Source organism: Onychomys torridus, chromosome 16 (assembly GCF_903995425.1).
Source record: "Onychomys torridus chromosome 16, mOncTor1.1, whole genome shotgun sequence".
Taxonomy (NCBI): Eukaryota; Metazoa; Chordata; class Mammalia; order Rodentia; family Cricetidae; genus Onychomys; species Onychomys torridus.
This window is the reverse complement of record NC_050458.1, coordinates 41,648,836-41,674,409: the sequence shown is the minus strand read 5'-3', so window position 1 is coordinate 41,674,409 and position 25,574 is coordinate 41,648,836. Positions and strand designations below refer to the sequence as shown.

The 25,574-nt window shown below is 50.0% G+C and overlaps 1 protein-coding gene across 9 annotated transcripts; it reads right to left on the bottom strand.

The window, feature by feature from the left end:
- Positions 1 to 1,190: 1,190 nt before the first annotated feature.
- On the bottom strand, positions 1,191 to 25,521 carry Hsf1 (heat shock transcription factor 1). 9 transcript variants are annotated; one of them, XM_036208737.1, is made up of 14 exons: positions 25,177 to 25,521; positions 6,041 to 6,149; positions 5,532 to 5,668; positions 5,165 to 5,289; positions 4,413 to 4,488; positions 4,278 to 4,339; positions 4,061 to 4,157; positions 3,820 to 3,956; positions 3,446 to 3,703; positions 2,915 to 3,001; positions 2,058 to 2,163; positions 1,917 to 1,982; positions 1,776 to 1,845; positions 1,191 to 1,697 (listed from the first exon to the last, which is right to left on the bottom strand). In XM_036208737.1, the coding sequence occupies exons 1-14, from the start codon at positions 25,291 to 25,293 to the stop codon at positions 1,492 to 1,494; spliced, it is 1,653 nt and encodes a 550-aa protein (XP_036064630.1). In that variant the 5' UTR covers positions 25,294 to 25,521; the 3' UTR covers positions 1,191 to 1,491. The 9 variants fall into 9 exon arrangements, with proteins under 9 accessions (XP_036064630.1, XP_036064633.1, XP_036064634.1 ...); XM_036208740.1 differs by lacking the exon at positions 1,917 to 1,982; XM_036208741.1 differs by lacking the exon at positions 2,915 to 3,001.
- Between the last annotated feature and the right edge of the window lie 53 nt (positions 25,522 to 25,574).

Here is a 25,574-nt window from a genome sequence, read left to right as displayed (position 1 = left end):
GATGACCCTGTGGCAGGCTGGCTGTATTGTCTAGAACCCTTGTGAGGAGTCGGGTTTAAGAGATGACATGCAGAGTTTAGGGTTTACTTGTGTTGATGTTGAACTCCAGGTAAGCACCCTGATTCCACAGTGCCACTAGTAGGAACCTGGATCTACATTTCTAGAGGCCGGGTAATCATGGAGAGGTTTTGTATGTTGACTGCCTGGGGTGAGGAATTCCATATGCTGTGCCTTTCATCTGTCTGAACTCCTTGGGAGCAGGCTGCTCAGCAAGCTGGGCTAGTGGCTCTGGGCTGTGCTGCGCAGGGGCCAAACTTGACTGGGCTGGGCCTCTCTTCCAAACCACTCTTGGCTTTGGTAGTAGAGACAGCCCAAGTCCTGGTACCTGCCATATTGGACAGAGGACTTTTACATGTTTTGGCAATCTAGGGTCTCACCTTTGCCTTAACAGATTAGTTAAGTTAATCTGCCAGGTTGCAGACTTTAACCTGCAGTTAGGTAGGTGTCTAGTAAGCAGTATGATCTCAGCTGCCTCAGGACACAGGGCATGCACCACAGCCTGCCTTAGGTCACCTGTGAGGCCATTTCCACCTCTGTCTTCACATTCCAAGGAGACATCAGCAACAAGTTCAGAACCAGTCCAGTACCTGATAGACGTGGGAACCTGGCTCTGCCAATATGTTCAGCATTCCCATGTAGAACATGTGAATGGATACACCCAATGACGGGGGAGGGGTACTGCTGACAACATGCATCAGAAAAACCTGTGAGCCATGTGGTGGCACACGCCTTTAATCCCAGCACTTGAAAGGCAGAGGCAGGCGTATCTCTGAGTTCGAGGCCAGCCTGGGCAACGAAGTTCGTTCCAGGACAGCCAGAACTACACAGAGAAACCCTGTCTTGAACAACTTCCCTCACTTCCTCCAGCCCAAAAAAAAAAAACCTCTGAACAACACTGGGCATCAGCATCAGGTGAGCCTAAGGGTATCACAGGTATCTATATTTCCCCAAGGAGGCATGTTTGCATTCTGGGCTCCTTGCCTACACCCACTTCTTCTGCATCCCGTAGGGCAGGAAGAAACACAGGTTCTGTCTGTTTATCATTGCTCATCTCTCTGTGTGTGTGTGTATGTGTATAATATATATATATATATTTATTTATTTGTGAAGGGTTAAAGGGGACTCTCATGTAAAAATCCAAAATACAATTTTATGAACAACCTGCAGAGCCAGTCCAAGTGTGGCTGTGAAGCTCCAACACAGAAAACAGACCTGGGGCTGGGGTGAAGGCAGCAGGTGTCCAGCCCTCAGGACCTTCCTCTTGACCTGAGGCACTGTCCAGGCTCAAGCCCCATCCATGCTCCACTATGGTTGTGGTGGCTTGACCTAGGATGCCCTGGACTGCCTGGCTGTCTCGTCTCCCCAGGATCATCCATGTCCTAGGGGTAGGTTGGGAGCCAGCCACAAGCCATCCTGACAATCCTGGGACCTCTAGGAGACAGTGGGGTCTTTGGCTTTCGGGGGTTCAGAGCCCGTTAGAAGAGAGATCGTAGGGTCGTCCGTGTAGTCATCCCCCTCGGAGAAGTAGGAGCTTTCCCCTAGCTCAAAGAGCACAGGCAGTTCGCTGTTCCCTGTGTCCACGGCGTCAGGGTCCAGCAGGAACAGGGGCTGAGCCGTGTAGTGTACCAGCTGCTTCCCTGTGGGGCGTGGGTCAGGATGGTGGGGTTGGGCGAGCTGGACGTGAGGGTTAGGAGTGGGACAGAAGCTTAGCTCACCTGAGTCAGGGTTACTGTTCTCTGCCTCAATAGGCTTGGGGGGCTCTTGGGGAGATAGTAGATCCTGAATCTGTGGGACAGAGAACACACAATGAGGGTTGTTGATGGCCCCTCTGCCCCCCACCCTGCCCGCCTACGCACGCTGGCCAGGCTGCTGTCCGGGTCAGGCAGGCTCATGTCGGGCATGGTCACCGAGGGGCTGAACAGCTGTAGGAGGAGGGGGAAGTCAGGGCTGGCTGGTGGGCAGGGTGGGGCAGGGTGGGTAGGGATGACCAGACTCACGTCCAGCAGGGCGCTGGTGTCCACACTGAAGCCATGGCTTGTCAGCATGGTCTGCAGGTTGTCCAGGTTGGAGTCCATGGCATCCAAATGATCACTGAGCTCGTTCCTGGCCCAGGGCAAGTGGGCAGGTGAACTAGTGCCCCAGGCTCCCACCCAGCCACACTCCTGCTGGAGAAGGGCTCCCCTCTGGTTGCAGCCCCCCAGGCAAGGTCCATCTGTATAGCCATCACGGCTGGGGGACAGTGTGTGTATCTCTGGGGAGATGCCAGCAAAGGGAGTAGTACGCCTGCCCTCCATGGCTGCTGAGGAGGGGATATAGCATGGCCCACGGGCAGGACAACCTAGGCGGCTTTGGTAGTGACTGAGGCTGGGACAAGACTGTGGTGGAGAGAAAGGACGAGGGGCATTGGTGCTAGAATGGGCAGGAGGGCAGGCAGATATTTCTGGCTCAACAAAGTCCTGCCACTGCCCCAGGAAGAGTAAGAGGAAACAGGACTGTGCTTGGTATGGGTAGACCTGTACTCCCTTAGATCAGAAGGTCTTAGGCCAAAGACATACCTGAGCCATGGGCAAGGCAGTTAAATGGGCTTTGCAAATGCCATGGGGCCTACCCTACCCTGACAGGAAGCTCATCATAGCAGCCTGTACTGGTGGCTGGGCCAGGCAGGAAACTTGTCCCTATCACAGCTACTGGCTTGTGCAAAGGGGAGTCAGTGGAGATGCAGAGCCTGTGAGACCATCCCCTGGTGCTCTTCGCCAGGCAGGGCAAGTGCTATGCCCAGGTTGGGAACTGGTCCACGGCTGTGGGAGGGGCCCTGGCGGAGTCCTCCTCCCTCCCAAGTGGGGGCAGCGCTAACCCTGGCTGGACTCGGCCATGCAGAAAGGAAGAGGAGGGGCAGGGGAAGAGGCGGGCGACCCCAGACATCTGTGGAGCGCGAGCCAAACTGCAAGATACAAAGACAAGAGCCCCCCCATTGCAGGCGGGGGACGGGGGGATCTGTGCCCACCGTCCTCGCTCGCTCGCTCGCTCGCTTGCTCAGCCTCTAGGATGTGCCTGAGGGATGGTCAAGGCTGGGCCCTAGTTCATCATTTCTTATGTCAGGTCTATCTAGGGGGAATGACAGATCCAAAGATCCTGGGGTTTCCATAAGAGAGGGTGATGCCAATAGTGAGGGTGGCCTAGTAGGCAGGGTGTACCCCACTTCTAGTGATGTGGTTAGTCTCCCTCCCCAGCTTTGCACTCACTCTGAGGTCTGGGGGACAGATCCAACCCATCGCTCTAGCAAACTGCAGGGATTGTCCCTTGCTAAATCCTGTGTCCAGTCTAAGGAAATCTCACGTTGTGGGGTTCAGAGGCTACAGGGAGGCAGGATGGGCACATCACTCACTTGTCTAGGCAGGCTACGCTGAGGCACTTCTCAGGAACAGAAGGGGGTGGGGGTGCAGGGGCATGGGCTCCGGTTGTATCCATAGAGGCAGCAGGGGTCGGCTCGCTCTCTCGAAGGATGGAGTCAATGAAGGCAGTTGGGGATAAAGGTGTATCCATGGAGGATGGGCGCCCAGGGCTTGCCTCCAGTACCCGAGGGCTCCGAGGTGGGCTGGGGGGCTCTTCCTTGACGCGGACCAGGGTGCTGCTGGATAGGGGCCTGAACATGTTAGGCATTGGGAGACACGTTAGCTTCACCCACTTCCAACTTTGCCCCGGGCCCATAAAGGCTGGCCCACTAGGGTGACAGGAGGTATAAGGGTGAGGAAGCCCCACCTCTCATCTATGCTCCTGCCTGGGGATGCCAAAGGGCTGGTAGGAGCCAGTTCAGTGATATCAGAGATTATGGGTCCAGAGCTGGTGACAGCATCAGAGGTGTAAAGGCTAGAGCTGCTGTAGGCTGGAGATGGAGCCTGCAATTAGAGACAAAGGCCACATGTGAGACATACCTGTGGTAGCCTGGGCCACCAGCACCCACTATACACTTAGTGGAAGTCCCATGAAGCTTGATGCTTACTGAGTATGGGCCAGGACCAGGGACGTGCTCCAGGGAGTACTGTCGACCATACTTGGGCACAGAGTGTGCTGAGCTGCTGTCACTCAACATCAGAGGGCTGCAGGGAAGAGACAGGTTAACCGCCCACAGACCTTGGTGGTGCCCAGGATACACAGCAAGCAGAGGACACCAAGGTGGAGGGCCAGAGTGGACAGTGCAGGCATCCCCAGAGCCTCACATCTTTCTCTTCACCCCCAGGATCCGGTTCGACTGCACCAGTGAGATCAGGAACTGAATGAGCTGTGGGGCAGAGAGGATACAGTCACCCTGGCCCAGTTATGGAGGGGACCCACCTACCACCAGCCCTGCCCACCTTGTTGACAACTTTTTGCTGCTGGGCATGCTTCTGCCGCAGGCTGGCCACCTCCCGCCACAGGGCCTCGTTCTCGCTGCAACACATTGCTGGGTCAATTGGGCCGCACATGAAGAGCCAGAGTCAGGCTGTTGACAGACTAGCGAGGCAGCGCTGGACCAGCCGGGGGCTGGCTCACTGGCACCACTGACTCCCTAGCTCTGCTATACTTCTGGGGAGGATTCAAGTGTCAGCCAGGGAAGGAGGGCATGGACAGAGCCTGAGGGTACACCTCAGGATCCTAGCTGAAAGGGGGCCACAGGACCTGTCACATATTGGCTAGACACATAGGACAGGGCTTTGGGAAAGATCCTAAACTGATTACCTTCAATTTGGGGGTAAAAGGCAGCTGAGAACTGTGTTGCCTTGGACTGAGTGATAAAGGGAAGTGGGGGCCATTGGGAATAGAGAACAATGGGGAGGTCTGGCCCCAGGACTATTCTGGTTGGCTCCTGCCAGCCCTGATTTTAAGGGAGGAACATGTAAGGAGGGTCTGTGAGCTCAAATCCTGAAAATGTGGAGCCCAGCAGGGGAGTGAGAAGTGGGGGCAGCAGGGAGTTCCCAACCCTATTCTGTGGACAGGTCAAGCAGTTTTTGCCACAGAAACAATGGAAGGAAGGTTGGGAAGGGGGAGAGAAGCCTGAATGTCTGCAGGGTGGGGCAGAAGAGCAACCCAAAGCAACCTGGCCACCCTCCTGAGCCTTGAGACCTACTGCTTCATGGCCAAGAGCTTCGAGTCCATACACTCCTGTTTCCCCTTCATCAGCTGCACATCCGTCAGCAGCCTGGTGACACTGTCCTGGCGTATTTTTATGTCCTCATTCTTCAAAGTAGACACCTAAGGATTGGGCACACGAGAGTCTGAAGGGCTCTGGAGTGTGGTAGGCTCCTGTGCTTTACTTAGGCATCCAGGAAGTGGGGAGGGGAAACACTGGGGTGTGGGGGAGTCAGAGAGAGATGAGTAGAGGGACAGGCTGTGCTTTCAGGCCAGCCTAGCAGCAGCACCTTGACACTGCTCCGAGCTCAGTCTGCAGGGAGAGCCAAGGACAGGGGGGGCTGTACTCAGGGCTGGTGACTCACGCTGGTCACTTTCCTCTTGATGTTCTCAAGGAGCTGTTCCTGGCCACGTAGGAAACATGGATGCTGGAACTCGGTGTCATCCCTCTCAGGCTTGACCAGGCCACCCTGCTCAATGTGGACTACTTTTCGGAAGCCATCTGTGCATATGGGGGTGGGGCAGTTCTGCTTGAGGGCCAGGGACCAGACCCCAGACCTCCAACAGCCTAGCCATGGCCTAGGGCAGGCAAGGGGCCTCCTAAAAAACTGTGTGAGATTCTGGCTGGTGTCCATTTACCATAGCAAGTCAGTCACGGTTGGAAAAGACCTTGTCTTTGCACAGCTTCCCCTCTTGCAAATGGAAGTGTAGCTACTAGGGTAGGGTCTCATATACTCTTCCCTGGGAAATTCAGGCTTATACCCATGAGGAACCTTCCTTAGCCAACCCAGAACCCCATCTCTCAGCAACATGTTGGGGTCTGCTTCTCCATACCCCAGGGAAGGAGGCATACTATCCCATACAAGGTACTTACACATGTTGAGCTGCCGCACGAAGCTGGCCATGTTGTTGTGCTTGAAGTACTTGGGCAGCACCTCCTTGGCAAACTGGCCCTGGTCAAACACGTGGAAGCTGTTCCCACTCTGTCAGGAGACACACGGGCAGGCGGCATGTAGCAGCTGCCACGGTATTTCCACCGTGGCCTCAAGTGCCTCTCCATGTGTGGCAGGCAGCACACATTAGGAGGTGAGCTAATCTTAGGACTCCATGGCTGGCATCCAGACCATGGAGCCTAGCTCTGAACAGTGAGAACCATGTAGCTAAAGACAGGGTCCTACTCCCTGGCAGTTTTCAGTTGCTAGGTTTAGACTCATAAATCACCCAGAGCATTCTGGTCATCTCTAGGGACTAATTAGCTTTAATCAGCAAATTTTCCTTAAGAATAATGAAGACTGGCTGGGCATGGTGATGATGCCTTTAATCTCAGCACTTGGGAGGCAGAGGTGAGCAGATCTCTGTGAGTTCAAGGCCAGCCTGATCTACAAATCGAGTTCTAGGACAGCCAGGCTACAAAGAGAAACTCTGTGTCCAAAACCAAAAACCAAACAAACGAAAGAATAGCTAAGATGGAGCTGACTTAGTTAGATATACCACCTCATTCTTTTTCTTTTTGGTTTTTTAAGACAGGGTTTCTCTGTATAGCTCTGACTGTCCTGGAACTCTGTTGACAGGCTGGCCTCGAACTCACAGAGATCCGCCTGCCTCTGCCTCCCAAGTGCTGGCATTAAAGGCGTGGGCCACCACCACTTGGCAAGAACAAGACTGTTGAACAGTGCATGGCTGCACTTCTGTGCTAGTGCCCTCCTGAACACAGTCCAAGAGGGCCATGGCAACTCAGAGGCATTAGATACTGGAGTGGGGAGGCCCCACAGTGGGAGGGGATAGTAGTCTCATGGATACACAAGACAAATCGGCTCAGGAACAGTTCTCTTCACTGGGGTGGGGACCTTTAATATAGGCAGGCAGAGTAAATCAAAAGGAGACGTGTTGGGTTAGCACTGGGGCTGCATTCCCAAATGCAGAGGAGTGAAGCAAGCCTAGAGAGAAGACCAGGGCAGGCGGACACAGGAGGAAGAGAATGCAAAGCAGCAGGGAAAGCATCGGTAGGTGCATGGTTGTCTCAGGGAAAGCAGTGGGCACTGGACAGCATGCATCCAGTCCCCATTCTTGCCCTCAGCTTTGAAGCCAGTGGGAAGATGGACGAGAGCTAGCTCAAAGTCCTGGTACTAGAGAACTCTCACAGAAAGGCTGGCTTTGCTTGACCTGAGGCTGACCCAGTCCAGAAACATGAAGCATGTACTGGAAGATTTTAAATGGCTGCTGAGACAATGTCTAGTACAGGCTAGCCAGAAACCTTAAAAGGTAGTGAATGAGGGCTCACTAGGGACTCCGGAATACATTCAAGCTGTTACAAGCTCAGGGAAGACCTACGAGGGCCGTAAGCTCTCGGGCTGCTGGCAGGAATGGGGAGTAGGATGTGAAGTGGAGTTGTTAACTCCCAGCCTACACGTTAAAGATGGGAATTAGCACACGCGCAGAGGCCCAGGAAAGACTGGAGACTCTCCGGCTCCAGCTGTTTAAGGAAATTTTAGCCCCATTTACCCAATTAGGTCAACTGGACAAAGTGCAATGCCTACCAAGAACATAAACATGACATAATTAGTCCAGGAAAGTCACCAGACCTAACAAGGCACAATGACAAAAGTAAGAGATGCAGGGGAGCGCTCTTTCACAGCAGCCATCACTAATGAAAGTCAAAAACAACGAGGCATTTACACAAACAAAAGGCTATGGTTGGGACTGGTGAGGTGGCTGTGGATGTGTTTTTGCTGCTTGCAAGATCCTTCCCTGGTCTCAAGCTCACAGCTGGATTATGACATGACCATTATGAATCCCTTTTAGTATTTTTTTTTTAGATAATATAATTAAAATTAAAAAGAAAAGCTAGAACTTATAATAGAAAAAAAAAAAAAAAAGCAACCGATATACCCGCTATGTTAGACTCATGAGAATAAAGATTCTAATTTAGCTGCTGGGAGGTGGTCGCTTGCCTTTAATCCCAGGACTCAGGAGGCAGGCAGAAGCTGGCGGATCTCTGTGAGTTTGAAGTCAGTCTGGTCTAAAGAGTGAGATCCAGGACAGGCACCAAAACTACACAGAGAAACCCTGTCTCGAAAAACCAAACAAAAAGAAAAAGAAAAAAAAAGATTCTAACTTAGCTATTTTACTTAAAATAGTAAGGCCAAAGACCTGAAGGCCCATACACAAAGGACCAGGGTATAAGGATGATGTCCTAATGAACGGAGAATCTCAGTAAAACAGTACAAATGAAAAAGACCTGAAGGCCCATACACAAAGGACCAGGGTATAAGGATGATGTCCTAATGAACGGAGAATCTCAGTAAAACAGTACAAATGAAAAAGAAACACCAAGTTGACACTCTGGAATCAGAAAGCAAACTCAGGTTAAAATTCATCTCGGGGCTGGGTGGTGGTGGTGGTGGTGGCGGCGGCGGCGGCGGCGGCGGCGGCGGCGGCGGCGACGACGACGACGACGACGACGGCGCACGCCTTTAATCCCAGCACTCAGGAGGCAGAAGCAGGAGGACCTCTGTGAGTTTGAGGCCAGTCTGGTCTACAGAGCTACTTCCAACATAGCTAGAGCTACACAGAGAAACTCTGTCTCAACCAAACAAACAACTTCACCTGGGGACAAGGAAGCCGAGGACAGGGAGACTGTGAGGCGAGAAGCACAACAACAGGTCAACTGAGGTTACCGCCCAAAGACAGGAAGCGTGTGGTGGTCTGAGCATGTAACCCCAGGCTTGCGTGTTTGAATGCCCAGGCACTGGGAGCGGCGCTATTTGAAAGGAATAGAAGGACTAGGGGGTGTGGCCTTGTTGGAGAAAATGTGCCACTGGGAGTGGGCTTTTTGAGGTTTCAGGATGTAGCTTTTGATTACTCCAGCACCTTGAGTACCACCATGTTCCCTGCCTTGATGATCACGGACTAAGCCTCTGAAACTGTAAGCAAGCCTCCAATTAAATGTTTTCTCTTATAATAGTTGCTGTGGGGGCTGGAGAGATGGCTGAGCAGTTAATAGCACACTGGCTGCTCTTCTAGAGGACCCAGGTTCAATTCCCACCACTCACATGGCAGTTCACAACTGTCTGTAACTCCAGTTCCAGAGGATCTCACACAGATATGTATGTAGGCCAAACACCAATGCACATAAAAAAAGTTGTCCTGGTGTCTCTACTACAAAGCAACAGAACAAAAACCAGACAGAGTGAATCAAAGTGAACAGAGCTGTAGAGACCTGTGAGGCATCATCAAACCCACAATGCTTAACAGGAGGCTCAGAAGATGAGAATGGACAAATGACTATTTAGGAAAAATAATCAAGAATATACCAAATTTGATGTAACATCCAAGACACTAAATGAACTTCAAACAGGAAAAACTAAGAGATTCATACATGGTCATTTCATAATCCAAACCCCAAACCCGAGACCAGGGAAGGACCTTGCAAGCAGCTAAGTCACAGCCAAATCAGCAGAGATGGTGGATGACCCATGGATCAGCTGCAGGATGAGACAGTCGATCAGGAATTCCTATCCCTGAAGATGAAAGGGAAAGCCCCACTTCTGGGCCGGGAGTGTGGAGTTCTGGGCAAGTAAGTGCCTCCTCCCAGTGACCCACACAAAGCTTGTTTAGATCACTTAATGCCTGAAATTGTTCCACAGGCATCAAACAAGTAAGAATGATTGATGAGACCACTAAAACTCATTCGGTCAGTGAGTACCTGTGGCATGAACTAGTCTATTCTCCTTGTCCCACTAAAACTCATTCGGTCAATGAGTACCTGTGGCATGAACTAGTCTATTCTCCTTGTCCCACTAAAACTCATTCGGTCAATGAGTACCTGTGGCATGAACTAGTCTATTCTCCTTGTCCCACTAAAACTCATTCGGTCAGTGAGTACCTGTGGCATGAACTAGTCTATTCTCCTTGTCCCACTAAAACTCATTCAGTCAGTGAGTACCTGTGGCATGAACTAGTCTATTCTCCTTGTCCCACTAAAACTCATTCAGTCAGTGAGTACCTGTGGCATGAACTAGTCTATTCTCCTTGTCACTAAGCCCCCATATCAGATGCTGCCCCCCAGAAGCTGTGGCTAAGTTGTGGGGACCCCTCTCCTCAGTTCTGTCAAGGTTTAAGGATACTCCTGGAAGGATGTGTCTTCCTCAACTGTCAGTCCATATTCCTGCTTGGACAGGTCCCCCACCTCACTCACAGTGCTTCCAGATAGAGACTAGTCCCAGGGCCAGAGAAGACCAGAATATGCACAGTGAGAGTGTTGAGCTGGGAAGTGCAGTAGCTACTGCCCGGCCATGCGTCCCGAGGGTTTGCCCCAGAGATACAATCCATGAGGAGAGTGCTCGTGCTCACCTGAGGTCAGACCGTTGCACTGGAAAGCTCAAGCCCCAGGGAGTGCTGACAATAAAAAGGAGCAGAGCTGCAGGCCAGCCTGCCCAGACGGGAAAAGGAAGCTGCAAGAGTCCTTTGGGATTAGAACAAAGGGAAGACCAACTCAAATCTGCTCTCACTCAGGGAACCCACTGAAATACCACAAGCGAAAGCAGCCCGACAATCTCACTACTGGTCGCAAATTTAACTGGATCTGACTGCCCAACAATCTGCCCCAGAGCAAAGCAGGCAGTAACTGCTGGCGCTTCCATCGGGAGGCGACAGCTGTGAGGCAGTGGATGTCATCACGGAGAAGCAGTCTTTCTGAAGAAGCCTGGCCAAGTCACAAGCAAGCAAAATGACTCAGCCACCATTGATTCCTACAGTGCACTAGGGACCCACAGAAACTGTCAAGTGTGACTCACACGTGGTGGACAAGGAGGAGCAACAGAAACCGCCCAAGAAGGACAAGACAACCAATTTCACAGAAAGTATGATGTCGTTGTAAACATGCTTAGGGAATGGATAGACGGCTCAGCAGTTGAGAGCACTGGCTGTTCTTGCAGAGGACAAGGATTCAATTCCCAGCACCCACAGGACAGCTTGCAAGTCTGCATCTCCAGTTCCAGGGGACCTGGCACCCTCTCCTGGCTTCCACAGACACCAGCCATGTATGTGGTGCATTTTCATATATGCAGGTAAAACTCAGACACATAGGGTAAGAATAGATTTTACTCAGAGAAATCAGGAAATCATGTTTGAAGAAGCAAAGGAAGGGCCATTAAACCCAGACTTACTAATGGGAAATGTCCTAAGGGAGATCTGGTTCAAACCCCACGAAAAGATAATGAGTAAGCACAAGAGTAGTTTGAGTGCAGAAAACTTTTGAAAATTGATGAAAGCAAACAGAGAAACAGAAGATAAAAGATAAGACAAACAGATATGTACTTGCTTATGAGTGGATATTAGCTGTTAAATAAAGGGTAGTCCCACTACAATCCACAGACCCAGAGAGCTAAGTAACAAGGACGGCTTTAGGAAAGAAAGGTGCATGGATCTCCCTGGCAAGGGGAACAGAATAGACTTTGAGAGGGCACTGGGGTGTGTATGCATGGGAGAGGGAGGGAGGATGGAGGGAATACAGGGGAGATGACTGGAACAGGGGAGCATTTGGGGGGCAGTGTGGAAACCTAGAGCAGTAGAACTTCCTGGAACCTATGAGGGTGACCCTAGAAAGAACTCCTAGTAATGGGGGGTACGGAGCTTGAACCAGACATCTCCTGCAACCAGGCAAGGCTCCAGTAGTGGGACTAGGGCATCAACCCAGTCACAAACCTTTGACCCACACCTGTCCTGCCTGCACGAAGAAGCTCAAAGCATATGGGAGTGGCCACCAATGATCAGTCTAACTTGAGGCCCAAGCGCCAAGAGGGAGCCCATGCTGGCTCCTGCTAGGACGGCCAGGAACCAGAAGCTGAGTGGTTCAGAGACCTGGGGTAGAACCAAACATGACTGACCAGAACAAAGTCAGTGAAATGATTCCTAATGGTACTCTGTATACTCACAGATGGGTGCCTAGCCCAATCATCCTCAGAGAGCCTTTCTCCAGGAGCTGATGGGAGCAGATACAGAGACCCACACCCTAACATTAGGTGGTGCTTAGGGAATCCTTTGGAAGAGGGGGGGTTCTGAAGGAGTGAGAGGGTTGGGGGTGCTAGGTCCTCTGTACACATGCTATGGCTGTTTAACTTAGGGTTTCTGGAACTCCTAACAGTGGGAGTAGGGGTGTCTCTGACTCTTTGTCTGCTCTTGGGACCTTCTCCTCCTCCTGGTTGTCTTGTCTAGCCTTGACATGAGGGTTTGTGTCTATGCCGTGTTTGGTGGTATCACTGGGAGGCCTGCTATTTGGAGGAGCAGTGGACCTGGGGAAGAGGGGAGGTGGTAGTGGGGGTCTGGGAGGAACGGAGGGAGGGAGGCTGCAGCTGGGATGTATTGTATGAGAAAAGAATAAGTAAAAATTAAAAAAATAAAAAAAATAAAAAAAAAACAGTTACAGAGCCAAGAGGTGGTGGCGCACGTCTTTAATCCCAGCACTCAGGAGGCAGAGGCAGGCAGATCTCTGAGTCTGAGGCCAGCCTGGGCTACAGAGTGAGTTTCAGAACAGCCAGGGCTACAGAGAACCCTGTCTCGAAAAACCGAAATAAAACTATATATATTTAAAACTCTGAAACTGCCAGAGGAGTACCAGGCAGTGCACTTCTGGATAGAAAGGCATAGGTAAGGACTTCCTGAATGAGGAATCCAGTGGCTCAGGAAATATGGTTAATAAGTGACTAGTGGACCCCATGACATTAAAGAGTTCTATACAGCAAAGGAAACTGTCAATGAGTAAAGCAGCGGCCTTCAGAACTGAGAAAACCTTTGCCAGCTATCCATCTGACAAATGAGTCTGTGAAACTACACAGTCAGAGTCCATCTCAACAAACCAACAAAGCAAAACCAGACAAAAAAACATCTATTGCTGAAGATACCACAGCCGGGCGGTGGTGGCGCATGCCTGTAATCCCAGCACTCGGGAGGCAGAGGCAGTTCGAGGCCAGCCTGGTCTACAAAGGGAGCTCCAGGACAGCCTCCAAAGCTACAGAGAAATCCTACAACAACAACAACAACAAAAAACCCAAAACAAACAAACAAAAAAACCCACACATACTTTGATTACAAGACACAGAGAAATCAAGGTGGAAATGATCTAGAAACTTCTTCCTGCTGGCTAGCTTTCATGAAGCCTCAGAGGGCTGTGAAGGCTGCTGGAAGAGGAAGTCACCAGTAGTTGACCCTACATGCTCCAATACCGACTTGCCAAGCAAGATTCGTCCAACGGTACAGTAGTGACATCATATATATATGGGGGTAAGCGACCCTCTGGACTTGAGGCCCACTCCACAGATTTATGCCTGATACTGTAAACCTGGTCAAAAGCCCATGGCTGGGATTTTAGAGCTCCTGGGGGAATCTACTACTGAATCTTGCAAACTGGCCATGTTGTCCAATTGCCTTCTAAATATTTAGACTGGTGCCATTCTCTTTTTGCAGTGGGCAGTAGTTAAGATGGACTCATAACCAAGGTGCTGAGAGTCCTAAATGGGACATCTAAAGCGTCCTATCCCGCCCCTGAGGCTCAGGGCACATCACTGAAGAAACAGCTGAAGAGACGTGGGAGCTGGAGGATGGGGAAGTGCTGTAAACCCGCCTTCTGCACATGACTAGGCCGTGGCACCAGTGAACCCCGGCAGCTGTGCTGACTTGCAATCAACAGAGACTGCTAACATTGCAGCATGGGCAGGAAAGCTGGGGAGCTATTGGTAGTTAATGACTGCTGGGGGAGGAGGACAGCCATTTTCCTTTAGGGCTGTAGCCAATGGCAAGTTACTCATAACCCAATATATAAGCTCACACCCATACACATGCAAGCAATACTAACTGAACTCAGTGGGCTATAATAGAGAAATAAATGAAAGAAGGAAAGGGGCACGCTGGGAAGAAGGGTTCTAGAGGCAGCAGGAAGGACAAGAGAGAAGTAAGGAATTAAACAAAGAGGGAGATGCATTTAAGCCCTAACCCCATACCTCAGAATGTAACTGTATTTGTAAACAGGGTTGCTGCACATGCAATCAGACAATGTGAGGTCCTAGTGGAGTAGAGTGAACCCCCAATTTGAATGGATTAATGTTCTTACAAGAAGACAGCCAAATAAAGTTAGTCACACAGGGAGAATGCCAGGTAATGACAAAGACAGACTGGAGTCATGCATGCAGCTATAAACGAAGGAATAACCACAGAACAGCAGCAACCACCAGAGGGAAGAGCAAGGAAGGGTCCCTCCCAGAGCCGGAGAGCAAGCGTCTCTGGACTAGAACGGAAGTGCTCTCTGGGTGGCATTTATCACCCACCCCTAAGACTCAGGGTACAGCCTAGCTCCACCTGACGCCGGAGCTCTGACCAGCTCACAGTGGCTGCCAAGGACTTGTGTTTTCTGACACTACTGAAAATATTTCAACGAAAAGAAAAAAACAGATTGTGTGTAGATACCTGAAGAGGTCAGAAGAGGATGGGAGATGCCCTGGAGTTGGGAGTTACAGGTGGTTGTCAGTGGCCCTGACATGGACACTGGGAACTGAACTTATGTACTTCGTGAGACCAGGAAGCACGTAACTGCTGAGCCATCTCTCCAGCCCTGTCACAGCTCAATAATAATTCATTGTTCATATGAAGATAATGTAATTCACTTCTGTGTACTGACCCTGGGTCTTGGGATCTCACAAACCATTCTGTAGAATCTTTAGGATTTTCTAAGCAAATTACCCTGCTATCCGTGAACAGGCAGTCTTTCTTCCTTTCCATTTGTGTCTTTACTGAGGTTTATATTTATTTGCTATACTGCACTGACAGGAATATACAATACAGTGTTAAGCAGAAATGGCAAAGCAGAGAACTTCTCTTCTCTTCCAATCTTGGGAAAGCGTCCAGACTTCACAATCAAGCACACACAATCAGCCACAGTATTTATAGACACGCTTCTCTCTACCATGCCGAGGAATGTCCCTGCTACTTCCAGTCAGTCCGCTGAGTTTTTACCAAGAAGTGGGTGTTGAGTTTTGTACTGTGCTTTTTGCTTGTTACTGTCCTTGTTGTTTATGTTGATGTGGTATAATCAGAGTTCAGTATGGACCATACTCCCACTTGAGGAGTTTACTCTGGTCTGTGCCTCAGTTTCTGGTAAGTTCTCAGTCATCCTTAACTGCTGTTCTTCATGCGATTTCCCTTTCTTTTTCTCCCCTTGGAAAAATGAGACTCAGGTAGTCCAGGCTGGCTTCTAACATGCTATACAGCCAAGGATGACCTTGAACCTCTAATCCTCCTGCCTCTACCTCGTATGCAGCTGTCTTCATGATCTGCAGGCAATTTCCAGGAGAGTAGATTGTTCTTTTCCCACACTTCAATTTTAAAGATTTTAATTTTTTTTATGTATAGGAGGGTTTTGCCTGAGTGTATATATGTGCACCACACGAGTGCTTGGGTTCCTGCAGAGGTCAGAAAAAGCACTGGATGCCCTGGAGCTGGAATTACATACAGACGGTTATGTGTGTGCTGGGAATGGAAGTCAGATTCTCTGCAAAAGCAACAAGTACTCTTAACCACCGAGCTCTCTCTAGTCCCTTTATATTATTTTTTAAAGTTTTACTTCATGGCTATCAGTGTTTTACCAGAATGTATTTCTGTGACCACGAGCCTGCCTGGTGCCTGCAAAGGCCCAAAGGTGGTGCTGGATCCCCTGGAACCGGAGTTATAGATGATTATGAACCACAATGTGGGTGCTGGAAATTAAACCCAGGTCCTCTGGAAGAACAGCCAGTGCTCTTAACCACTGAGTCATCTTTCTAGCCTCTCCACCTTGTATTTTGAGACAAGGTTTCTTACTGGCTTAACGCTCAGTGATTTGGATAGACTGGCCAATGTGCTCCAGGGGTTCTCCTGTCTCAGCTGTTCCAGTGTTGGGACTATACATGCTCTCTGCTGTGCCAAGCAGGCTTTATGTGGGTACTAGAGTTCTTTTCTTTCTGTTTAAATGTATTTCTTTTTATTTTATGTGTATGGTGTTTCACCTGCATGCAGTTCCTATGGAGGCAGAAGAGGTCATCAGTTCCTTTGGAACAACAAACGGTTGTGAGACACCATGTAGGTACTCTGCAAGATTGGCCATAGATCTCACTTGCTAAGCCACTTCTCCAGCCCTCTTCCCACATTAAAAAATAAAAATAATTTATTTATGTGTGTTTATGGTGGCAGTTTTGGAAGCGGGAGGACAGCTTGAAGGAGTTTGCTCTTTCCTTTTGAGGACGCGCTCAGGTCACCAGGCCAGCCGAGCATCTTTAACCACTTGCCACCCCTCCTCTCCCATTTTCAGCCTTGCCTTCAGAGTAGCTTTACTCTGGGCTTAGCTAGCTCATGTCCAAACTTTGCCTGAACCTTCTATATGTGTTCAAGGTGGTTTCTCCATTCTGGCTGGTGAGATTTCAGTTACTCACTTGTGGCCTTGTGTGAGCTCTAACTGCAACCTCAAGTTCCTCAGCAACAGTTTTTCCCCTCTCTCTCTCTCAAAAAAAAAAAGAAGTTGGGGGTGGGGTTAGCTCAGTGGTAGAATGCTTGCCTAGCAAGTGCAAGGCCCTGGGTTCGGTACTCAGCTCCGGGGTAAAAAAAAAAAAAAAAAAAAAAAGTTATTTATTTATTATGTACACAGTGTCCTGTCTGCAGGCCAGAAGAGGGCACCAGATCTCAATACAGATGGTTGTGAGCCACCATGTGGTTGCTGGGAATTGAACTCAGGACCTCTGGAAGAGCTGCCTGTACTCTTAACCTCTGAGCCATCTCTCCAGCCCATCTCCCTCTCTTTTTTTTCCCTTTGGTTTTTCAATACAGATTTTCTCTGTGTAACAGTGTTGGCTGTCCTGGATCTCACTCTGTAGACCAGGCTGGCCCTAAACTCAAGAGCTCTGTGTGCCTCTACCTCCTGAGTGCTGGGACGAAAGGCGTGTGCCACCACCGCCCGGCCGGTTTTCTTTCTTGAAGGAGTTCTTACCTCCTTTCATAAAGGCTCACTGCCTGCAGGAGCAGGGAAGTTCTACCCTGTGGATCCCTGGGCTCTTTCTTGATGAAGCTCTCCTCTCTCTGGTATCCAGCTGGCATTCGAGTGTCCTTATTGTCTGTATTCTGTGCTCTTCTCCCTTTCCACAGAACACCCAGAATGTGGTGCACCTCAGTTTTTATCTACTTTCTAATGCCTGAATGCTGTTCAATGGATTTCACTCAATAGCTGTTATGATTTTCCAGGGCTAGCTGGTGAAATTGTGATAAAACCAACGATTCATCTTTCAACCTCAGTGGCGTATGGGTCCTCCTTTGCTGACCACGGGCAGTTTTAGAAAGGGGGTGTCATAACTTATACTTGTACATAATGAAAATCTGTCAGTGAAATTAATAGAGCACGACAAGGCAGGAATGACTGTCTAACCCAGGCTAGTAAACGGAAACCCGGCTGTCAGTGAATGGCAAATCTTCTTTTCACTCTGACCTTACTTTCTACACCACCAATAACTTGAAATGCACACACAATCCGTGTGTATACACTTCACACAGAGTAAGTCTAGAACTATACACATTTTCTCAAAGGGTCCCACGGCTCTAGAAGGTTAATGGCCATGATGTTCTCTGAGGTTTGCCACCTACTCTTTGTGAGTACTGGCCCGGACATTGTCCTCACCATTTCAGTTTCTCTGTATCTCCAGAGCTGAGGCTGGAGGTGTGCTCCTTCTCTTGAGCTTAGCTGCCTGGCTGTTTTCTGGGTCCTAGAGGCCAGAGAACTGAAAAAGCATGGGTGGCTTACCTCCATGGTCAAGACATGGAACAGAGAACCCAATCCGGGGAATGAGAAGAACAGAAAGTGCAGGTTAGCTCATCTCCTAGTCCTTCTCCAGTCTTAGCATTGTCCTCCTCTGTGGGTTCATCTCAAGTTCTTAACAGTGTTTCTCTGCTCTGTGCTGAGGCCTGTTTTAGTTTATGTTTACAATGCCAAGTGTCAGAACCAGCACATGCCTTCTCATGCCCAGCCACCAGCAACTCCAACCTTCATGCCACTAAACACATACGGGTTGGCCAACTTTGCTCAGCAAGGGCCTAGAAGGTTAGAATCAGGAGCCTGGCAGTACTCATAGGCATCAAGAGCCATTCGGGGGGCCGAGCGCCTCTTCTCCCCCAGCCTGTGATGCTAGCTTCCTCCTCCGGCTAGAACTTGAAGAGACCCTGAAGCCAGAGGCAGGCCCTAGCTAGCCACTGTGATCCAAATAGTTATCCCTTCCCTCTCGAGTGGTACATCCACAGCCCTTAAACCCTGGCTTTCCTGTATGGTCTACCCCCAGGTCAGATACACTTCCCTGGCCCATCAGTGAAGAACTAGTTTCTGGCAGGCCTGCTAGAACAGGGGTATCTAAGGAGGCTTGCGGTGGACTCTGGACTCTGGATCTCTCCATCTCCCCTACCTCCTTTACCTCCCAGACAGGAAGAAATACAGGTCCCAGCTCAGAGTCTATCAGGTTGCAGATCTCTGCTGTCTCCTTTCTCTGTGGAGAGGTAAGGAGGGACGCTCAGGCACAAATCCAACATAACATTCTGACTATGAACCAGCAGTGCTGGCCACAGCAAAAGTGTCCAGGTCCAACTAAGAAAGCAAGCGAGCAGGAAGACCGGAGGTGCAGGCCTGCAATCCTACTGGAGAGATTGAGACAGAAGGATTACAAGGTCAAGGGCAGTCGGCTCAATTTGGTAAGAACCTGCTTTTGTTTACACCCCCCCCAGCTGAGGACCGAACCCAGGGCCTTTGCTCTACCACTGAGCTAAATCCCCAACCCGTTTTTTTGTTTGTTTGTTTGTTTGTTTGTTTGTTTTTTCTCTGTGTAGTTTTGGAGCTTGTCCTGGATTTCACTTTGTAGACCAGGCTGGACTCGAACTCACAGAGATCCACCTGGCTCTGCCTCTCAGTGCTGGGATTAAAGGGGCGCACCACCACTGCCTAAGAGCCTGCTTTAAAAAAGTAAAAAAAATGGCTGGTGAGATGGCTCAGCAGGTAAAGACACTTGTCACCAAGCCTGAAGAGCTGAGTTTGATCCTTGAAACCTACCTGGTGGTGGAGGAGAGCTGACCCTAAAGCTGTCATTTGACACATGCGCACGCATGCGCACACTGGTAAATACTGGACCAATGGCTCAGGAAAGTGCTCGCTGTACAAGCATGAAGACTTAACTTTCCTAACTCCAGCCTCCAGGTGATGGAGAGATGGGTCACCAATCAAGAACACTTGTTTATCTTGCAGAGGACCCAAATTCTGTCCCCAGATACACTCGGTGGCTAATAACCAGCTGCAATTCCAGTTCCATAAGACCTTTTGACCTCTTCTGGCCTCCACAGTTACTCCATGCTGGCAAATACCCACACACATACATTAAGTTTTTTTGGGTGGTGGTGTAATTTCTCTCTGGTAGCCCTGGCTATTCTGGAATTCATTTTATAGACAGGCTGGCCTAGAACTCAGAGATCCTTCTGAGTGCTGGGATTAAAGGCATGCACCAACCACAATACCCAGCAATAACTTGGAAAAAAATGGGGGGGGGGCAGGTCTGGTACAAATCTTTAATCCAGCACTCAGGAGGCAGAGGCAAGAGGGTTTCTTTGAGTTTGAGGCCAGCCTGGTCTACATAGTAAGTTCCAGGACTGCCAGGGCTACACAGAAGGATCCTGTTTCAAAACAACAACAACAACAACAACAACAACAAAAAAAAAAACCCAAAAAAACCCACAAATCATAAAAAGAACTAGCATGCACATAAATGTGAGCATACATACTCCTAGCACTGAAGAGTCAGAGGCAGGAGGCTCCCTGGAGCTCCTGGCCAGACAGACTATCTCAATGAGTGAGCTTTAGGCAAGTGTAAAACTTGCCTCAGCAAACAAGGTGGACTGGGTGGAGAGAAGACTCAGGGGCACTGGCTCCTCTTCTAAGGACCTGGCCTTGATTGCTAGTACCTAAACAGCAGCTCACAATCATCTGTAACTCCAGTTCCAGAGAATCTGACACCTTCTTCTGGCCTCTGCAGGAACTACATACACACATGGCACACCGAAATACATTCAGGCAAAACACAAATATACATAAAGTTATATACAAAAAACCAAGGTGGAGAGTGACTACAGAAGACACCAGACATGAGCTGGGTGGTGGTAATGGTGGTGCACAGCTTTAATTTCTGCACTTGTGAGGCAGAGGCAGGCAGATCTCTGTGAGTTCAAGGCCAGCCTGTATACAGAATGAGTTCTAGGACAGCCAGGGCTGTCACACAAAGAAACCCTGTCTCCAATGAAAAAAAGATACCTGACATGAGACTGTAAGTCTTCGAATGCATGTACACGCACACTATATCCACACAACAAAAATACACGGCGTTTGACAAAGACGGGTAGGTGAGCAATAGCTGGGCAGTTAAGAGTTTAGAGTTCTCTGGTGTGCTTTTCTAAGCTCTACACAAGCTTTTTGCCTCAGTTTTCTATGTATAAACAGAAACTTGTCACCTACTTGTACAGTTGTGGATATACCAAAACGAATACACAAGACACTTAACTTCATCTACGACAGAAGTGCTGGATAAAAACTGCTGTGCCACATACTGCTTGACAGCTATCACTGGAGGCACCAGAGCCTGCAGCACACATCATAACCTGTCCCTGGTACACATGACCTCTGACATTTCAGTCTGCAGCCAGGTCTCTAAGGGTGGGGCCTCTGGGCCTGTTAGTTCCTGCTGTCTGTCTGAGAATGAACTCACCTGGCTGTCAGAGCTTAGGTAGCAGGAGTGGCCCTGCCTGTCCTAGGAGTTCTGAATATCAACTACAGCCAAGGACTCTGCTTTAAACTGCCTTATGTGATCCCATGAAGACTACTGAGGTAGATGGGTGCCCTGTCCCTACATTAGTGCATAGACTACTATGTCTGCAGCAGCCTATTCTGGGACCCAGCTCCTCCACAGTGGCTATCTGAGCATAGGTATTCAAGAGCCCTTGCTCAATGGTCCTAGCTTCTTCAATTACGGGGTCCTCCAGAGGCTTAACCCATAGTCATTCCTGTTCTCAAAGAGAAGAGAATCACATCATTAGGCTGGGATTAGAGTGAGACCAGAGAGGAACCTAGCAACAAAATTTAAGATCTTTATTGTTAAAGCTACCAAAAGGCAGCGGGTGTCTTATTTCTTTTTTTCTTTTTGGAGCTGAGGATTGAACCCAGGGCCTTGTGCTTGCTAGGCAAGTGCTCTACCACTGAGCTAAACCCCCAACCCCAAGGGTGTCTTATTTAAAATGAGACTTCAGCCAGGTGGTGGTGGTGCATGTCTTTAATCACAGCACTTGGGAGGCAGAGGCAGGTGGATCCCTATGAGTTTGAGGCCCGCCTGATCTACAGAGCTAGTTTCTGGACAGCCAGGGATACACAAAGAAACCCTGTCTTGAAAAACTAATAAAATGGGGGGGGGGAGAGGGGAAGAGAGGAAGAGAGAGAGGGAGAGAGGGGGAGGAGGGGAGAGAGAGAGAGAGAGGGAGGGAGGGAGGGAGAGAGGGAGAAGAAAAAAGGGGGGGGGGAGAGAAAGAGAGAGAGGGAGAGGGAGAGGGAGAGAGATCATTATATTTTTGTCCTGAGTGCCTCCCTGAAGTCTGGACCTAGTCCTAAAGCCTGTTTTCCCCTGGCTCATTCTCCACCATCCCCATTGGCACAAATCATATGGCCCTCTCCCTGATTCTCAAGCTCTGTAAGTAGCTCCTGGGGCTGGTATACCACAGTCAACCTACATGGCAAGTGGGGCCTGGACTAGATCCTTTTAGATCTAGTAGGACAACAACTCTTGGGCTAGTTAGAAGGTTAAAAACATGTTCAGGAGTTGAGGAGATGGTTAAGTGGGAAAGAGAGCTGGCTGCACAAGCATGGGCGTCTGTGTTTGGATTTCCTAGCACCCATGCAAAGCTGGGTGTGGCTGTGAGCCTGTAAGCCCTGCACTGGGTGGAGTAGAAAGAGAAGAATTGTTGAGGCTTGCTGACCAGCCAACCTAGCTGATAAAAGGCAAGCTCCATGTTCAGTGAGACGCTGTCTTAAGGGAACAGGGCAGAGAATGTTAGAGAAGACATCAGATGTCCTTCTCTGGCCTTTGCACATGTGTGCTGGAGCATGAATGCATGCACACACACAGACATTCATCTTCTGAGAACTAGAAGAAAATTAAACAAACCAAACAACCACCACCACCACCTGTACTCTCTTGAGCTAGACACACTTATTTCCCATGTCTCTCTTCAATATTTCTTAAAACGATTGGCAGAATGATCTTATAAAATTGGGATCAAGCTGGATATAGGTTCTGAGCCCCCCCCCCCCATTTAACTTTGTTTTGATTTGCTTGATATGTTTTGCTATTCTTGGTTTTCACAGTTCCATGTCAGGTTCTTGAATCACTTTCTCAATTTGCAAGGGAAAACATCTATTAATTTCATAGTTTTTTTTTTTTTTTTTTTTTTTTTTTTTTTTTAATGAGCTGAGGACTAAACCCAGGGCCTTGCACTTGCTAGGCAAGCGCTCTACCACTGAGCTAAATCCCCAACCCTCATATTGGGTTTATACATCAATTTGGAAAATGTTGACAAGTTACCAATATTATTTCTTCCATTCATAACAAAAGATTTCCATAAACTTAAGTATCTTTTCAATTCTCTCACTGACACTTAAATTTTCAAGATGCAATTTTTTTTTTTTTTTAAATTTAGGCTTGGTCCCTCCATTTCAGAATGCACTGAGGCGGCTCTGCCAACAATCCTAGCAACAGTCTTTCTTAGGGGACAGAGGAACCACAGCACAAAGGAAAAAAAGTCAGGGCTGAAAGAGACTTCTAGTTACAGAGTTACCGTTTACCAAGGATCCCCCACCCTAATGTTGCATCTCTGGGCACTTGATCTGGAGGTGCCTTTGGTACAAGGTAAAGAGATGCCTGCCGGGGAAGGACCACTCACATCCATGTTCACATGCTTGTATGGATCTTACTGGGATCCTGAACTTCCCCAAGGCTGTGATGTCCTCTGGGATCTGTCTGGGGAAACCCCTGGATCTCTTGAGGTCCCTGCTCTGGTGAAGCCCCTGTAGTGACTGAATGAGGGCCAGGGATGGGAAATCAAAGAGCACAGAGCCAGGGAAAGGTAGTGACCTACTCTGTCTCCAAATGGTAGGGATGAGAAGCCAGACCCAGCAAGGCTCAGTAAAGGATTCTGGGGGGTAGATGGGCTTTCCCATGTATCCAGCCTCCCTGTCCCCTCCAGGAGGAGGATGTGTCTGAGAATTGGTGAGAAAATTCACATCTGGAAGCCACTCAGAATAAGAGTGTGGACCCAAAGCCTCCAGAGCAGTGGGCCTACAGGGGATGCTGCTAAGAGGCTACCAAGCCAGTGGAAGTGCCCCCGCAGGACATGGGGCAGGGACATCATTTCCTACCTGTGGGCCAGAGACCAGATCCAAGAAGCTCTGCTGTTCTTGTCTGGACCAGACAAAGGTGCTCTTTCTCCACTTCTATGCCAGAGCTTGGTTGTTGTACTTATGATCATTCCAGCTCCCACTGCCATGTCTCATACCAGCTAGAGCCCACTGCTGCTTGTACAGACTACTTGCCCATCCCTCCCAACATGCCAACAAGGCTCACAGGTGATGTGCAGCTGTGGCTGGAGGGAGGTCACAGGGCAGATCAGATCCATCTTCACACTGAGAGGCCCCCATCTGAACATCCTATCCTAGAAGAATGTTCACTGGCACTTCACCCACTTTTGTACCAATCTATAAGCAGAAACAGCAGGAAGATTACCAGACAGGATAGATCTTCCTAATAGGATTAAGCTTAGACTATTCCAGAGAATATTTAGTATCCCTACTGGACCTAGGTAAGAAAGCTTCCTTTCGGTCACACAAAGCAGAGGTGGAAAGTTGGGAAAAGATAGAAACGTGGGATCATTTTCTCTGTCCAGGAGTATGAGGTCTAGGAGAGGCGGTGAATTGGAGATGGCCTTCAGGAAACCATGTTGCTCCTCTCCAGGACTGGGGTGAAAGAAAGACCCACAGAGAGCCAGTGGGGTAATTAATCATAAAGACTTTCTAGTGAAAAGTGAAGCTCCGTGATTCCTAGTCTTCTCTTTATTCCCAAGCACTTTTTAGGCAGAGTAGAGCTTAAACAAACAGGCAACTGGGAGGCAGAAGCCTTGGCCTCTAACCTTCCATCCAGGCTTTTCTCCGTTCTTGCCAGCTTAAGAGACCAGCGTGCAGGAGGGAGTGCTCAGCAGAGCCTGAGGGGCCGCCAAATTTGGGTTGCAGGGTAGGTGGCACCAAGCTGTCTCCATCCGTCCAAAGGCTCCCTCTGGATCAGGATGGCCTGTCTATAGGCCATCATTTGTTAGCTCTGCGCTCTGGCCCTCACCCTCGAGATGTGAACAGCAGATTCTACTTTCCAACTTAACACAACGCGGAACCATCTCTGTAAGCCAGAGCTGCTGGTCCAGCAGGGTCTGCGGTGTACACAGCCCGCTGCTAGGCAACAGAACAGGGCTCGACGCGGCCCTAGCAGGGCCGGGCAAAACTACTCTGGCGTCTGAGGACTGTATCATGGACGAGCTTGGGCTTCACATCCTCCTACTCTCGCTCTTCTTTATGCATTCGCTAGGCCCTCCACTTATTCTGAATGGTTGCCTACAAGCAGAAAGGCACACGGACTCTGGGAAGCTACTCATCTGTGAGTCAAAGAACCTGAATTGGAAGCCCAGGGAAACTTAGGACGCTGGTTCCCGGCCTACTCCGCCGAGTGGCTCTGGGGGCGGGGCTCACTTCCTCCCCAGACAGCGGCTCCCTCCAGGATGCCCGAACCCCGGCAAGCCCGGCTACCCGCAGGCCGCTCCTCCCAAGAAGGTCCCCTCCCGGAACAGGACCCTCCCTTGAAGGCCGCTCCGGCCCATGCCAGCTCCTACCGGGCTCCAGCAGATGAGCGCGTCGGTGTCCGGGTCGCTCACGAGGGTCCACAGCTTGGTCAGGAAGGCCGGGACGTTGCTGGGCCCCGCTGCACCGGGGCCCACAGCCAGATCCATCTCGGACGAAGCTGGCGGCGGCTGGGATGGCGTTCTAAAAGAGTGGCTGGGGGATGAGCTAATGTCGTCGCTGTCCCTGCCGTCCGGGCCGCTCAGCCGTCCCCTGCGCACACACAGCAAAGCCTCGCATGGCCGCAGCCATCTTGCGACCGGCGCGCTCTCGGTAGGGCTGGACCTGTATCCCGTGTGCGCAGGCGCCGTGACCTGCCCCGCCCACTTCCCTGGCCCTGCCCTAGGGTGGCCCGCCACGCTGTACGGCTGCGCAAGATGGCTTCACCCCG

What these genes read in the sequence shown, in the direction of transcription:
- Hsf1 (XM_036208733.1), bottom strand. Translation starts at nt 25,293, where the DNA reads ATGGATCTGGCTGTGGGCCCCGGTGCAGCGGGGCCCAGCAACGTCCCG. An exon ending in CGCTCATCTGCTGGAGCCCG is followed by an intron (nt 6,150 to 25,176) that starts GTAGGAGCTGGC and finishes GTCTCCTGACAG; the next exon opens with AGTGGGAACAGCTTCCACGT. An exon ending in CTGGGGGTGAAGAGAAAGAT is followed by an intron (nt 4,158 to 4,277) that starts GTGAGGCTCTGG and finishes TCTTCCCTGCAG; the next exon opens with CCCTCTGATGTTGAGTGACA.